The 16,248-nt window shown below is 39.1% G+C and overlaps 2 protein-coding genes across 12 annotated transcripts in view; one reads left to right on the plus strand and one right to left on the minus strand.

Moving 5' to 3' along the window:
- The window catches only part of SLCO5A1 (solute carrier organic anion transporter family member 5A1), a 79,260-nt gene extending 70,224 nt beyond the window's left edge, over nt 1-9,036 (plus strand). Inside the window, exons 9-10 of one of the 2 annotated variants that reach the window (XM_071554377.1) lie at nt 305-762; nt 8,662-9,036. In XM_071554377.1, coding sequence (XP_071410478.1) covers nt 305-750 — 446 coding nt within the window. In that variant the 3' untranslated portion in view covers nt 751-762; nt 8,662-9,036. Of the gene's footprint in view, nt 1-304 lie in introns of both variants that reach the window. The other variant, XM_071554376.1, reaches the window with a different exon arrangement.
- Nucleotides 9,037-12,324: 3,288 nt separating this feature from the next.
- SULF1 (sulfatase 1) overlaps nt 12,325-16,248 on the minus strand; it is a 181,357-nt gene continuing 177,433 nt past the window's right edge. For 8 of the 10 annotated variants that reach the window (XM_071554381.1, XM_071554385.1, XM_071554379.1 and 5 more), the window contains one exon: nt 12,325-15,032. In XM_071554381.1, coding sequence (XP_071410482.1) covers nt 14,209-15,032 — 824 coding nt within the window. In that variant the 3' untranslated portion in view covers nt 12,325-14,208. The remainder of the gene's footprint in view (nt 15,033-16,248) is intronic. The other 2 variants (XM_071554387.1, XM_071554388.1) reach the window with 2 other exon arrangements.

The following is a 16,248-nucleotide window of genomic DNA, read 5'->3' on the forward strand; positions in this document are numbered from 1 at the left end:
AGGGGCACGTAGTTCAGGAGCTGTCTGGGGACAGCAGATTGAAGCAGAACCTGTTGTAAGGTACTGCTGCATTGTCTTCTTTGCTTGAATTCTCTCCCATTTGTGGTAGATTTCATGTATATAAAGTAGTGTTGGTGGGAAGATTGGCTGACAAGTTTTCCATGTTTTACATTTCATGTAAGAACAGCAGTATAGAAATCTCAAAAATTTTCAACCTACACTGTTTGGCTAAGGCATATAGTTTCTTTAGAGGTTTTCCACAATATACTAACACATATTATTTCTCTTGCTATTTATATTTCAGCTTACATTCCCACTCCAATTTATTTTGGGGCTGTTATTGACACCACATGCATGCTTTGGCAACAGGATTGCGGCGTACAAGGATCTTGCTGGGAATACGATGTCACATCGTTTCGTTTTGTCTACTTTGGGTTGGCAGCTGCTCTCAAGTTCGTGGGATTCCTTTTTATTTTCCTGGCTTGGTATTCCATTAAGTGTAAAGAAGAACAACAGCAGAGACAGAGGTGGAGGGCTTCACTGGTCAACACTGTGAGTGAGATGGTTGGACAAGCTGGACCCCAACAAAACTATGCACGGACTAGATCCTGCCCTACCTTCAGTTCCCGAGGAGACATCAGTGTGGCACAAGGAATGAACTGCTTAGCACAGACCTACCCTGGCCCTTTTTCAGAAGCAATAAATTCCTCAAATGAAAATGCATTGGAAGAAGTCACTGCTGAGATATAGCCCCCTGGCTTGGTAATGTAATACTTGGTTTTGTTGGTTGACTTAATTATGGCGCCTTGTAAAACACCTGTGCCTTCTATTTTTGATCTAAATGTAACATGAGAAAACCAACAAAGCTTGATGCAAACAACCATAAGATGTTCCTGAGGACTGGATACCTCAAACCAACCCAAGTTCTTATTTCTCCCCTCCCAACAATGGAGTTTTAAAAATCACGTTTATAATTATTTCACATGTGTCCATTAAATGTCCGTGCTCTGATCAAATATTCTAAAGATGAGGTGTTATGAACAGCAGAAGTCCATGGAAAACTGACAAAAACTCATATTGTTGATGTCTAGACTCACAAGAATGCTTAAACATATTGTCAACTTCATATCCGCAACTTATATTTTTAAGAGATGAGTAGTTACTGTGAGTTCTGCTACAAAGCACAACTGAACTTATTTAAACTATGCAACTTATTTGGATAATTGTATGTGCAGCAAAATAAGTTTAAAGTTTGCTTTTAAAGACATTACTGCAACTGAATTTGAAAGGGGCTATTTTCAGACATAATCATTAAATTAAAAAATAACATAAGGTTTAAAGTACTGTTAATAACATATCAAGCCATACAAGAGTTATGCATCAGGTAACGTTTGCAAATGTTGAGTTGTAACATCTTTATCTTGTCAAAATGTGCATTGATTTTCATTTGATGGAATGTAGTCATTCTTCACAAAGTACACAGGCTAGGAAACTGTAATGCTTGAAGTAAAAAACTTCAGTATTAATTTATAGTAACATTAAGATGTAGGAACCATACACACATACCAGAGCGGATATGTGCATGTTTCTGCAATGTTATTTGGGTGGCTGTTACTAGCACCAAATCCATACTTTCCTGAAGAAGAAAAGAGCCATTTATAGCTTGATAGGAAAAGTATGGCTGTCCTTCAGAGTTTTGTGTATAACTCAGCTCAGTGGTAAAGCCCCGATGGAGAGCTAATGGCCTTGTCTCGTTTTTGAGTGGCGGTCTGGGACCTGACAGGTCCCGTGCAGCCAGCAATGGCATAGAGTTCAGGCTGGTGCTACTCCTGCCTGCTGCAGGAATGAACAGAGAAACCCTTCAAGAGGGCTGTGAGCCTGCCCACCGTGGTGCTGGGGATGAGGCTCTCCCTCCTCTTCTGGCACTGCTGGGGCACTGTGCACCCTGCCATCCAGGACAGCTGTGGAGGGGGTGCCAGCTCAGACCCTCTTGTTTCTGCCACACTTCTGCCTCTCCTCCTGCCCGGTGCTGGGCAGGCTGGTGGGAAGGCCTGGAGGTCCTGCTTGTGTGGCTTTTCCCACACGTGGCTGCCTTTCCTTTTCTCAACTTAGTTGAAAACTCCCATGAGAGCAAAGGGTGAGTTTGTCTCTCCTTTGGCCTTCCAGGAGAAGAGCTAAGAATAGAAATTATCGGCAAGTGTGGACTCACAGGACATGATGTGACCTTCACTTTTTCCACATTACTGTAGTGTATTTTGTCCCTGGGAGATGCCGAGACTTTCTAGGCAAATGTGCTTGGCATTCCATTCCTTGCTCTGGAGGCTTTGTAGTGCCATGCTTGTGATGTACTAATGACATCTCAAAGGGCAGAGAATGATAACAGGTGGACACTAGGAAGTCAAAGCTGTATTGTACCCTGTAGGGGAAGTCTTAGAAGTGTAGGAAATTAAAAGCAGTCTTTACAGTTGACTCAGTGATAGTCAGGTTTGGATTCTGTCATGTAGAGAGCTTGTGTGAAAATAAATAGGAAAGAGCAGAACTTCTGCTTATTTTTGAACAGTTATCCCTGATTTAATTTTTCAATTTATAATATGTAAATTGATCAAACATTATATGGAACCAAGTCCTTGAAATTAAAGGCAGTACTCTTCTAGGCATCCACTGTGTTGTCCTGGGAGGACATTTCCCTCTCCATCTTTGCCAACTGCCTTTCATCATCTCCTGGTTCTTCTTGACCAGCACATGGGACTATCTACAGGGCTGCTTGCTCAGCTTGAGGTGGTGGCTGCTTATTTCAGACTGTCTTAGTCCATTTCTGTAGTTTGTAAGAATTCTCATTCTTTCTGTATGCAAACTCAGATTTTTCTACCCTAAACTATAAGATAGAGGAATATTGTTTTGATAATTTCGTGCTATTCTGTCCATACTAACAGCTTTTTGGGGTAAAGACTGAGAAAGTTTTTGTCTCTTTATGCAGCCACCAGATACTATGTGTCCTCAGTCAGCATGTGCCACCTGAGATATTGGCTTCTACACTTTTTATCCCAAGAAATAAATTTCCTTGGCTCAAAGGTGTTTGGTATATATATACTTTTTTTGCTATAGGAGATCAGAGTAGATGATATGTTTACTTTTGCTACAGTCTCAAATGCTTGTTGCACCAGGAATTTCCTGCCATGACAAAATTTTAGGCAAGGTAGTAGAACAAAATGTAATTGTAGCCCATCACCATTTTTAGTCACTTCGTCATTTTAATCATCATGGGGTGAGGTGAATAGTGACAATCTTTTCAAATACCTGAGAAACAGAGCACTTAGGCAATTGCAAAAGACTAGAGATGAGTCATCTGTCCTGATCTATTTCATGCCTTGTGTGCACTTGTGTTACATGTGAATATCAAGAGCAGATTAGGATTGTCAGGAACTAATGGCACTGATGCCAAAGAATGAGTGTGAGAGAAGTGACACATCTGCATCTGCTGCTGCTTCTGAGCTTATTTCAAGTAAATTCTGAGCTTGCTGGGATGGAGACCACTGATGTTTTTAGGAAATCCTGACCCTTCAACTTCTACAAACATTCATGTTTTGAAATATTTGAGGAATTGGAATGTAGAAGGAAATATGTTAACTTTGGAAATACGGAAAAAGCCTTCATTACATATTTTCAATAGCCTTTTAATTTTTCTTTGAACATTATATGCAAAACAAAATTCTTTTCCAACAAATTTGTTACTATTCTTGGATACAGATAATTTTGACAATATGAATAAATTTCTGCAAAATCACTTAATTAAATCAGCATGCTCTAAAAGAAAGAAAACCCAAACTGTGGCCAGTTTTTAACTGATTCCTGAAGGAGGGTTTATTTTGAATAAGCTATAACAGTCTAAACTAAACCAATAAAGGCATGCAGGGGAAACACATTAACTTCCTAGAGAAGTCAATTCCAACCTTGTCATTGACTGAAATATGGACTGAGACCTGCTGAACAAACGCTATTTTCTGAGGTTGTCATTGCTGAAGGAAGCAGAATCTCCAGAGAAAATGAGTGCCTCCCTAGCCAGTAGTCATGATTGACATATGGTGCTAAACCAACTTGATAGTAACTAAAAAAGAACTTTGCCTATCATCGAGTGAAGGGTCTGGGTCCCATACTGTCTTCCTACTGTGAAATCCTCTTGCCATAGAATATAAAATTCCATTAACTTGTAATTTCTGCCACCTTCCCTCTCTACTCCAAGACAAATAAGGTTTGGTAGGAGCGAGTACAAGAAAAGGTAAAGCAGGTGTCCTGCTCCCCCACAAGCTGCTGCTGGTAGCAAACCCAAGTCACCTACCTGGACTTAACCAGCCAGTGATAATATGGAGCAACAGTGTCTGGGTGATGAACTACAAGTCAACAAAGTGCCATCATGCCCTCACAGGGAGCCCCCTAATTCCCTCTTACATCATGTGTTCCTGACTTAGAGTGAGGAATGTGAGAGGAGAAGTAGCCCAAATACATGGACTTGGCTGAACAGGTCCCTGCATAGCCTCTCATTCAACCTTGTTTCCTCAAAAGGGGCAAAATTTCAGAATGGGTGTAGCCATGGTCTTGGGTGCTTATGAGTGCAGCACCCTCAGGAGATGGTTCATAGATCTTTGTAGGGCTGAAATCATCTGGAGAGTGGGACTCTTCAGTGTTTCCAGTTTTAGGCAAAAGCCCTGTGGTTTTAGTCCCTCCTCTTCCCCATGTGCATACTGGGTATAACATGGTATAATTTGGAACTGGTGACATTTTACATCCTTCTTGCACAGTGGGAGCAGCTGCAGGAAATGCTGAATATTATGGTGCAATTTTTATTTATGTGGAAACTTTCAGGTCTCTGGCCAACCTGTGTATCTTTAAAAGTGCACATAGTAACATGCAGTTTCTCAGAACCTGCTGTTATGTAAGTGAAGTAAGGGCACAAATCTCCTACTAGGTATTAGAAATGTAAGTTTGAAAGGCCCTAAATTAGTTACAAATGCCTGAATATAGTTTTTTCAAAAATATTTTAATATAGCTTATTAATTTGTAGTATTAACCATTAATTCATTATAGTTCTGATCCAGCAGAAGATTTTAATATGTGAGTAAATTTATATACTTAAGTAATGCACTTAAAAATAATGCATGTATGTAAGTATGGGACTGAATCCCATCTGCATTCAAGAAGAAATTCCTTTACCCAAAGAGTGATTTCCATGATGAGCTGTTTCCCTGTGGATTCAGAATAGCACAAAGTAACACTTGAGTACTCTCCTGTGGCATTCATGTATGGCTCTTATATCTGGCAATGGAGGAAGTTTTCAAGTAAAATTCAAATTAAAAGTATTTTGTGGACATGCCCTGAGATACATTCTAGTTCTTCCTGCCATTCACTTATTTTATAAATTTCTGACTAAAAACCTCTGTGTTACATGGGGAATTAGATTACATAAAGCATTTTTCTCACCTTAGAGCCAGTGAAATTTCTCCAAGTAATTATGTAGGTTTGAATTGTGCTCTTTGACAGAATATGGCCCTAGAGGTTGAGGTGACAAATTTTCAGTATCCTGCACAGACGTAGCAGAGCATTGCCTGCTCCAGAGAGCATGTCTGGGAGAGGGGGTCAGCCCTTCTGTACTGTTCTTTTGGGAGTTTGCCCCAAAAAGCCTGAATAATTGCTGCCTTACTACACTTTCTGTGCATGTAATACCACAGCTATTCGTGGTGTTGTATTGACATAAAACTGATGATAAATAAATAGGTCCAAAGTGTCTTATTGCCATTTTGGAGCCAGATTCTTGGCCTCATCAGTCCAATGGTGGGCCATACCTTGGGTTGGAAGTTAACAAGTTGGTGCTTTAGCAAATGCTTGTTTAGCTTTTATACTCTGTTCACTGGTTGCTACTAATATTTTGGGAGCTCGAAGGAAAAAAACCCCTTCCTAAACAGTTTGTCTTTTTCTGTTTCTCAATAATATGTCTTTTTATAATGGCATAGGAGATGCCATACTGCATTTCTCCAGTATCTGGCTTCCCCCAGCTGAAGCCATCCTGCTGTGGTTGCTCTCCAAGGGCTTAAAACACCTGGTAACAGAGATTTACCTGGACTGCAATCTGAATCAGCATTGCTTTGGACAGAGTGTTTGCCCCTTATACATTAAACCCGTATCAACACATTTCAGGTTCTTCACATACCAGACTTGAATTTATGGACACTTTTATCACTTTGTGGTGGCAGACTTACTCTTTGGTAGAGAATTAGGGCTTTCTTTTTCTCTTTTAACATCTTGTTTTACAAATAACAATTCAAAAAGGTTTCATGTAAACATTGTCACAGAGTAGAGATATGGAGCCTTCAGTGTGGGGATAGTGTAGGGTCAGGGTTCACATGATTTGTCATCTTCATATTGAACGTCACTAATACATGTTACCATGCGGCCAAAGGTTTGAAATCCTACCTGATCCTCAGGAAAGCAATCTTCTCTGTATTTTCTTCATAATTTCTTACGTTAATTGAGGAGGACAGTTGACACTACCCATATCCTGTAGCCATATCCATGACATTAAACTGCAGGTAATACTTGTGGTTTTTAGAAGTTGCCTCTCCAGTCCTTCAGACAGGCTTTTTTTCCCCTCTGCAATTTCAAAGTAGTTCTGAAGATTTCTTGACTTCAAGTGTTACAAAATAGATGCTTATTTATCCAGGTTGCATTCTACTGTTCTAATTATTGCATTATCCATTATGTGTACTATATTTTCTTATTTTTTCAGTCTCAACCCAGTTGTCACAATGTTATTCTGTAACAACATTTTATTCATTATATAGAATAGGTGAAAAGCTCTGGAATTCATGAAGGGCTACAAAAAGCATCCAAAACATTGTTCACCTTGAGAAAGGTGAGACAGCTTGATAATCTTTGGACAAATGACTAAACAACACTGTGGTGCTAATAGGTACAGAAGTATTTTATGATGTGTTCACTATGACTTAAAATAGTCAAGTCATGTCAATGATGCAACTGCATGTGTTTTTGTTCCTCAAGTCTGGACTGCTCCAGCAAAGACAGTGTTTGTAATTCCTGGTGGGGCAATTCCTACCTAGCTCTTTGGGAAAGTAATTTCAGAAGGCAGTGTAGGATTTGGTCCAGCACCTATAGCTACAGTAAAAGTTATACAGGCCACAGAAACCTCATGCAGAATGTATTCATCCTGCTGTACTAAATGACTTTATTTAGTTGCTTTGCTTAAACAAAGGCTAAAAATAAATCCTGTAGTAATGACATGAAACACTGAGCTAAATTCTGAAACCTCTTAAGCAAGCAATGTTAGTAGGTGCTCGATTTAAAATGAGGATTCAGATCTGAAATATGAATGTTCTTTCATGGAATACCAGAAAGAGAGGGTAGAACATGAGCAAATTATAGCAGTGGAGAAAGTCCAAATCTGGTTGACTTTAAGGGGAGCTATTGTGAAGTAAGATACATGCAGGTAACCCCTAAAATGCCAAGGCAGTGGAAAGAATCCAAGAAAAAATTGTTTTGAAGATAAGAACACTAAAAACTTACAAAGGAAAACCTGCACCAGCTGCAAAAATGCTGACCTTAAGAAAAAAAAGCAAAAACCTCCCATTAGTTCTTGGGCTTTGAGCCTTATCTCTCTTCTCACATACCAGGAGAGAGTGAGTCTGCACTTTCTGTGGAATGCAGAAGGGAAAGGGAAAAAAACCTATCTAACCTCCTTGGAAAAGGCACATTACAGGCAGGAAAGGCTTCCTAAGCAACACCTGTCTCCTCAAAGTGAATTCTTTTGATAAAAAAGATATTTACCCTTACAGCTGTGATTTAAAACAGAGGGTTTGGGGTTTAAAATCCTGAAGACAAAATTTTTCCTTCCATTTTGAATTCTGAACAGTAATTATTTTGTGGTATTGTGCCTGGACTGCTAATGCAGAACAGGTATCTGTATTCTGAATAGCACTAATAGCTTCAATTACACTTCCAACTGGCAAAAAATTTCACCTCTGTAACAAAGTCTGTATTTGAAATCATGGAGGGAAGTTTCAAAACAAAACAAGCAAGAAGTACAAAATGATCTGGAGCTGAGTTTCAGTTAAAAAAAAGGAAGAAAATAATTTTCTGTCAGTGAGATCCATGGTTGAGTGAAGGCTTTCCTCAAAGACGACCTGCTCTTTTCACCAGTTGAGCACATGGGAGTTTTGCCCTTGGCTGCAGTGCATACCTCTACCAAATGATTTATGTAGAACAGCAACAGTTGGGGTAGTATCTTAGGAGCATGGAGTGGGCACACTGTTTAGTTTTTTAAAAACTCATTATTAAGCAAATGTGTAGAGTATTAAGGAAATTTGTAGAGTATGTCTGATTGTATGAGTGTGTGGGTGCTGTGCAGTGGTAAAAAGAGAATAATTGGTTTGTGCGGGGGTTTTTTGCATATTTTAGGCTCCTGTATGGTGTTTTTTAATTGATATTTATTTCTTTTATTTCTCATCAGAACTTAGAACCATTTTAAATTTGTATAACCCATGATTTAATGAAATTGCTGTCAGCATCTGTTGTAAACATGTGTTTACAAAACAAACTCTTGAATACTTGATACTTGGAAATAAAAAATAGCATATCATGTGTGTTTTATTTCAGACAAAAAAAAAGAAGGCAAGAAAAACATACATGAGTAACTGTAATCACTCTGGATAAGGTGAAGAAGTATTTGGTCTTTTAGTACATTGTCAGACAAAACCAAATCTTTGCACTGAATTCAATGACCACCAAATCACAACTATACTGATTGCACAGAATTAAATTGTAAGACCCACCATTTTGTCTAGCACTAAATTTGATTGATACTAGTTATATGCAAAGAAATACAAATTTGAAATAGATAATGTTGGAAAAAATACAGAGTGCAAGATTGTATGTCTATGCTGCTCAATAAAAGAGGACTGGGGCATGAGCCCAAGGACTGGACTCCTGATGCCCACACTGCTGAGTGCTGAGTTCAGTCCTTGGCTCTGATTTGGGCCACACCAACCAATTGTCTCCATGTGGTTTGTGGGGAAGGGCTTTACGGCAGGATGCTCCCGCACGTGGGAGCTGAGCCGGGTTTGGTTCCCCCCACTTCTGCTGCCACCCAGCACTGCAGGCTATGTGTGCCAGGGACCCCCGTGTTCTCACAGGACACTGGAGGGACAGCAGCACTACCCACAGTGCCACGCTGTAAGAGCTCCAGTGGTTGCAACACTTGTATTACTGGGAATTAAAAAAGAAAACAAATGGAAATTACGATTTGGGTTCACAGGAATATCAGTACAGAGACAAGGGCAGACCCAGGGCAAAGTGCTACATGATGTGAAGGGCGCCAGCCTGGCCTAGCAGCATGGATGTGATGACATCGTTCATGCAGTTTGGCTTTGGAGATAGAACTGCTCTCTGGACTTTAAAAGTATAGTTGTATCCATAGCTGGCAATTCTGTCCCAAGGCAGTCTGGTCTCTCAAGATAAAAAGATTAGCAGGTTGAAGTTGAGTGTGTTTTTCTAGACATATTTCATTATTGAACCCTTAATCTTCGTGTTTTGACCTGTAGTACATGTTTCATAGATGTGGTTTGTTTCTATGAAACTTCACTGCTCAATGTACTGTGAATACTATTAGCCCCCAGACGCCAGCAATGACCAAACAAAACTTTGCTGCTATGGAGCAGCTGAATTTGCTTTGATTTAGGATATGGCTTGTCTTTCTGAGTTATCTGAGTGCAATTTGCTCTCAGACCAGAGTCAGAAACTGGAGTGGTGTGCCCAGATTCAAGCCCTCAGCCAATGCTGCAGCTTCAGCTGATGTGTTCAACTAGAGAGAAGCTACTGTTTCATGGACAGCAAAGAAATCTATGGGATACAGACCCTGTGTGATTTTCAAGTTCAAAATAAGACTGACACATTTTCATTTCCAAGACATACAACCACAGAAAAAGCATCTTGCAGATCCCCCTGAATGTCACCAGTGTCCAAGACCAGAACTGTTAAACCAAGGAATATGCTGTGGATGAAGTTAGTAGATTTGTAGCACATCACCGGTACTGTTGCTAGTTGAAGAGTGAATAGATAACCCACTTGGCACTGGCTGGAGGCACAGCGAGGGCTGCAGGCTCAAGGAGAGGCACTTGTTGTATGGCTCTGCACTGACACCTGCTGCCCGAGAGGGTGTAAAGTTAACCCGGGCAGCTCGCAGGTTGCTCGGGCTGTGACTGCGTCCCGTTAGAGGACAGAAACACATCTGTCTCAGAAACAACTCTCTCTCTGACTTGTGCCCTATTTACTACACATCGGTTCTCACTGACAAATGATGTCAGAGCGCACAAACAGGATTGTTTACTTCTGAAACTAAAGGATGTTTTGTTACAGCATCACACCTACCAGACACCAGCCATCCACAGCTGCTCAGGGCTTAAGTCAAGTCCTGAGCAGATCTCCCCAAACAGGGCGGTTGAGGCTCTTGGCTTCTCAGCCCTGACTGTTTTACACACAGATCCTCTCCCGCTGTGCTTGAGTGACTTCCAGTATGGATAGCTGCAGGAATCTAAAGGGATTTTGATGAGTAGAGTAGGGGTGGTTTATGCTCAGACCTGAACTCTGAAAAATCTTTCATTCAACTGTCACACAAAGCTAGAGGTGGCTGAAGTCCAGAACAATGCTCTGATCCAAATGTTTGATTTTTGGTGTTTTTTGTTTGTTTCCAAAACTGTTACTGTGTATTAACACCTCAGGAACATGAGACGTTACCTGTCTACAACAGCTCTGTCATGTCCCTGCCTATGGTAAATGGCTGGAATTAGATTATTTTTAGATCCTTTCTGACTCAAACCATTCTGTGATTCTAAGTCCGTAGTTCTGGAAATTAAGCACTATATATATAAATTTGCTTTTCTTCAGGGTTTTTAGTTGCTTGGAGGTCTCAGAAAGTGTCTCACACTGTCCAAGGCTGTGAGGGCAATACTGTCTGCCTTAAACTCTGTAAGAAACTCTTCACACAATGTTGGTACCTCCCACAGGTGCGCAAGCCTTAAAGCTCTTCCTGTCCAGCTCCAGGAACTCTACAGAATGTAGTTAACTATGTACTGCCTTTAAGAATAGACACACCTTCCATGCTCTGCATATAGAAAAAGCTAAAAAGGTCTTCCTCTCAGCCCTCCCCTTGACTGCTGTGAGAAGTGCTTGCTGATGAAGTCAGATTTAGGCACTTGTTCTGTTCCTGAGCCTGCAACTGCCTAATACCTGTAAAAGTTTCCTGACAGTCAGACTATCTCGACTGCCTCAGCTATGGGATAAGTACTGTACAGAAAAAAATGCAAAATATATTCAGACAGCAACACACTGCTTAGGATGCATACTTAGGGATTGACAGATTTTGCCCTCTTTAAGTTGGCCTAGTTTTATATTTGATGCATGTTTCCAAGAGAGCATTGCTCCCCGTATCTCTTGGCTACAGAGTAAGTGTCTTTTATACTTTCTTTCCTCCACACTCCTGTAAGAGAGCTGTATAAAAGGCTCCCACCTAGCTTAGAAGATGGGGCAGTATCTAAGCTTCTGATAGTTTGGAAGACTGAGCACTGTCCTAGAAGTTTCCATTTCCTGAGTAAGTACTTTAAGCTCTCAAGTAAGGACAAATCAGGTGAATGTGTGGACCATCCTACTGCACCATACCCTTCTTTATCTCTACCCAAGCATTAGGAGAAAAGAAAGATTTTTGCTTCATTCTTTCAAAGAAGGGTATTTTCAAAGAATATAGGGCACATTGTTGGTGCTGGATAATACCCTGCAAAAGATACAAGAGGTAGTTGTAGAGGACCTTGCTTCAATTTGCCTTCGTCCTTCAAGTCCTCCCAAACTTGCTGGCTCAGCCTGCTCTGCACCGTTTTGAAATAACATCCTGTGTTTGCCAGTGTGCTTTCCAGGGCAGGCATCTCTCAGGGGGTCTATCTGGCATTGCAATGACGACTTTTTGGACACTTAGGTTCATACAATTTCCTGATTCCCACAAACTTCACTTGTCACTTCATGTCAGCATGACCATCAGTGTCCAAGAACAATGTAAAAGAAGAATTCAAGAGGCACAGATTCAGAGACTGAGTTTAAGTATGAAGTTAATCTTGCTCACAGGCCATTGAACAAACAGAGTGCAAGTAAGGGAGAGACTACCTTGAAACTTAAATTCTTTTTTGTGATAGCTCTTGTACAAGGAGACACTTCTGACCAGAGATCTGTGGTCCCTTCTTGTTAAGCCCTGTGTGTCCTGTCTCCTGTGCTTTGCTGCCACAGGGAGAACTCTGCAGCGAGCAGAGAAAGCAGCAAAGTAGGACATGGCTTTATGTAACACTGCTTTACTTCTGGGAACTGCTGGTTCTGCAGCTCAGTGCACTGGCTTCAAGGAAGAAAGGATGGGATGAATTTGGAATAACAAAAAAAATTACAGCATGTCTTAAACAAAGAAATATGTATTAATCACATCTCCAGGAATAATTTATAACTCTCAAAATGTTGTATGTTATTTTATTACCTGTTGCTTCAAATGTGAATGGACTCTTTAAAGCTTGAACTGCTAACATATTTTTAAAATAAAACTTAATTAGGAGGAAAACTGGATCATCTGGACGTCTCTGAAGCAGGTAAAGTAAAACACTTTTTATTTCAAGAAATATTGCTTCTAGACTTTCCTGAAGCCAGAATTGTACTATAAAAGTATCACAGAAATATTATACAAGAATTAAAAACACAGTTTGTATCCTAGTGACTTAAAACCTATGTACAAATAGCATCATTCATGACCATAAATACGTTTTTCTATCAACCAGCCCATGACCTATACATCAGATAAAGAACTAGTAATTTTAACATATTTACAGAGTCCATCAAAAAGACTGCTTCTTAAAATTATTAAATCCTACTAAAAGAATCTCCTTTTTAAAAAGTTTCAACTTAAAATACAATGTAATGAATGTAAGTTGCAGTGCTTGCAATAGCCAAAAAATACTACACAAAATAACATGTAACAGATAGGAACACACCCGTGAGTTGGACACTGTGGAATTACATCTGTTTGAGGTAATTCTCTTTTGTTGTTGTGCTAATTATTTAGAAATTTATAAAAGCAAGGGGAAATATTAGGTTTCGAGTAACACAGATTTTCAAAGTAATTTTTGTATTATAGTTCATAAAATTTAATGTTTGGTAAAATTCAAGAAAAAAATTAGAATAAAATACCAAAAATTATCTAAACTACTATTTTTTTAACCTCATGTGCCTTTTGTATCTAAAATTGTGGAAGTCTAACATGGTTTTATTCCCTTTAATGCCTGTTCGAAATAAAAAAAGAATTTAAGACTCAAAATTATAATAATGCTTTCAAGATATTGTTCAGAATAATAAAAATCAGGTGGGGTGACAAAAGCATTTATGTATTGATGTAAACTTTTCTACCATTATCATAAAAAAAAAAATTAATACTGACAACATCAACATATAGGGAAACAATCCAATTTAAACAAATTCTTCTACAGTTAACAATTATTAGCCATACCTTTCTGAAAGCAAATTTAATTAAAGTAACAAAACCATGCATTATTTTTACTAAAATAATTTTCAAAGACTCTGTTTCCACAATCCATACTGTTTACCTCTTCCCTGTCAATCTCTTTATTGGTTTCACAATTTCATGAGGTAATGAGCCATCTAAGAACCTGTACGGTATTAGATTCTTGGCATACAGATTTTAAAAGTGCATTTTACTTGAAAGCGTGACATTAAGAATTGCCAGTGGTTAAAATAATTGATGAGAAAGACATTGTGCAGGCATATTGGGCAAACTGAAACAATTATGGTGGGATCATTTGGAAATTGAGAAAGTAATCTGACATCCTATTCAAAGAAACAATTTTTAGCTTTTGCAGAATGTGCTCCTGTATTTCAAAGTTAACACTGTTTCTTTTAGTGAAAAACTGGAAATCTTGCTTCCCAGTGAGGAGAATGACAGTAAAAGCATGTGCATGTAAATGAAAAAAAATGCACACAAATACTGAACTGGGCTCAGTTTAGATGCAAAATATATCTACAATAAACATGGAATGTCAGTTGTCATGATTACCTTTTTTAGTTTGCTAATAAGAAAAAGGAGAACTTAACAGTTTACAACTGGATCTAATCCAAGGAGAGTGGAGCTGAGGCACTGCCTTCTACATTTAGGATTTGTGAACTTTCTCCTGCAAGACTCTGTTTTGTGTTTTTTACGAAAGTTCCTGCTTTCTGGGCACTGATAGATGAATCCCTAATGGATATGTTTATAGCCTGATGAACAAGGGGTTCATCAGACCTCATGGGAAGATACATTTGATCCTCAAATATATCTTCCACAGCATCACTATCCTGATGAGTGTCTTTTTGAGGAATGCTGATGGGCTGGAGCATGAAAGTATGCCGGGACTCCAACTCTATCAAACCGTTTCCACTGAAATCCGCATCAAAACGATCCAATTCTTTATCCGCCATCCATTTTTCAGCTTGATGACTATTTTTCCAGTGTGCGTCATTCAAACTACTTTTCTCGGGAATATCATTGTTTAATTCAAGTTTCCTCTCCTGACTTAAAGTCACTGGGCTCAAAGCAAGGGCTCCAAAGTCTGTTGGCACAATCAGCTGCAACTCTTCTGCAGTGAGGCCACTTGATTCTTCAGCAGAAGTCATTTCCACCATGGTAAATGGTGTGGATGATTCATCTCCATCCCCGTTGCTTTGAGCAGTGTTATTCTTGTCTGTTTTATTTTTCTGGTAGTAACTGTTCAGCAGTGCAAACATTCTATCTATATCCTTCAAGTAATTAGTCCAGTCAGCCAGACTAAGTCTAAAGTTGTATCTGTATTCATATACACTTTCATTCACACTGTACAAGCCTTCCAGTCCTTGCCAGTCAATGTCGCCAGTGAAACTGGGCAGGTTAGCCTTCCCATCCATCCCATAACTGTCCTCTGTTGAAAGAAAGAATAAAGCCTAATGGTGAACACTATTAAAAGTGCAAGCTTCCACATGTGTTTCTACTCCAATTTGCTTGAAAGCACCACTGTTCATAAAGTAGGTAGCTCAATTTGTACAACATTCCACCTCTTCTGTCATCAGATGAGGTGTTCTGGCCTTGGATATGTTCACAGCTCCTGATAAACACACCACAGGAACCCCTCCCTGTCTTCTGCTACATGCTTGGGCTGAATAAAAAAGGACAAAACCTGGTCTAATGGGGCTTCATGATGACATTCAGAGATAAGTCTTTTCTCCGATATTTCAAAGCAGGAAAGATGTTTCAACACACAAATAATTCATTCACCTTTCCTGAACACTTCAGCAAAATATGCAAAAATCAAACAATGGTTAAGTATAAAAGATGGGACTAACTCTGAAATCCAATGGTGAACTGAACTTCAAGGCCCATGTGAATTTGGTTTCTGGGTAGCTTAAGAAATCAGATCTACGAACTAACTAGACACATTTTATTTAATAAAATATAGCCAAAGGTGGGTTTGATCTATTTTGTAAATATTAATGTTAAATTATATGGAGCCGTTAGGGGAAATAAAAGCTGTAAAAAATTAATGTGAATTATTTATAGGACTGTGCCACTTTGTAAAATAGTGTTAAAATATACACAGATAGAGAATCTTAAGGTTTTGTTTATTAAAAAAAACCTTTTGAAGAAAATATCTAACAGCTGTATCAAATAAGTGTGAATAAGGGGCAAAGATATGAGTCTATAAGTAGCAATGGAGCTTCACTTTTTATTGATTACAGTCAGAACACACAAAGACATGAAGGAAACCCACTTCCAAAGTATTTTAAAAAGTCGCTACAGTAACTATAGTATTCAGATTATCAGCTGTGGGTGTGAAGCCCATTTTATATTGACAAGTAACACTGAAAAGCACTATTTCATTTAATTCACTGCGCAGACTGGGTTCAGTCCAAAGACTTTATCAACAAAGTGATCTACAAGGAAAAATTAATCAGGCAATGCAAATGTCTCTCAGGGAAAGTGACAAATTTGTCCTTACAAATGACATTGCAGGCAATCTTTAGTAATTAATTCACTGGTATGATTTATTCTCCTTCTGAAAATTGTACAGGCACATAGACTAGTAGCAATTACTTTAGAAGTTCAAGTGGCTTTAGTCCAACAGTGTGAACTGAGCTCAC

Source organism: Pithys albifrons, chromosome 4 (genome assembly GCF_047495875.1).
Source record: "Pithys albifrons albifrons isolate INPA30051 chromosome 4, PitAlb_v1, whole genome shotgun sequence".
Taxonomy (NCBI): Eukaryota; Metazoa; Chordata; class Aves; order Passeriformes; family Thamnophilidae; genus Pithys; species Pithys albifrons.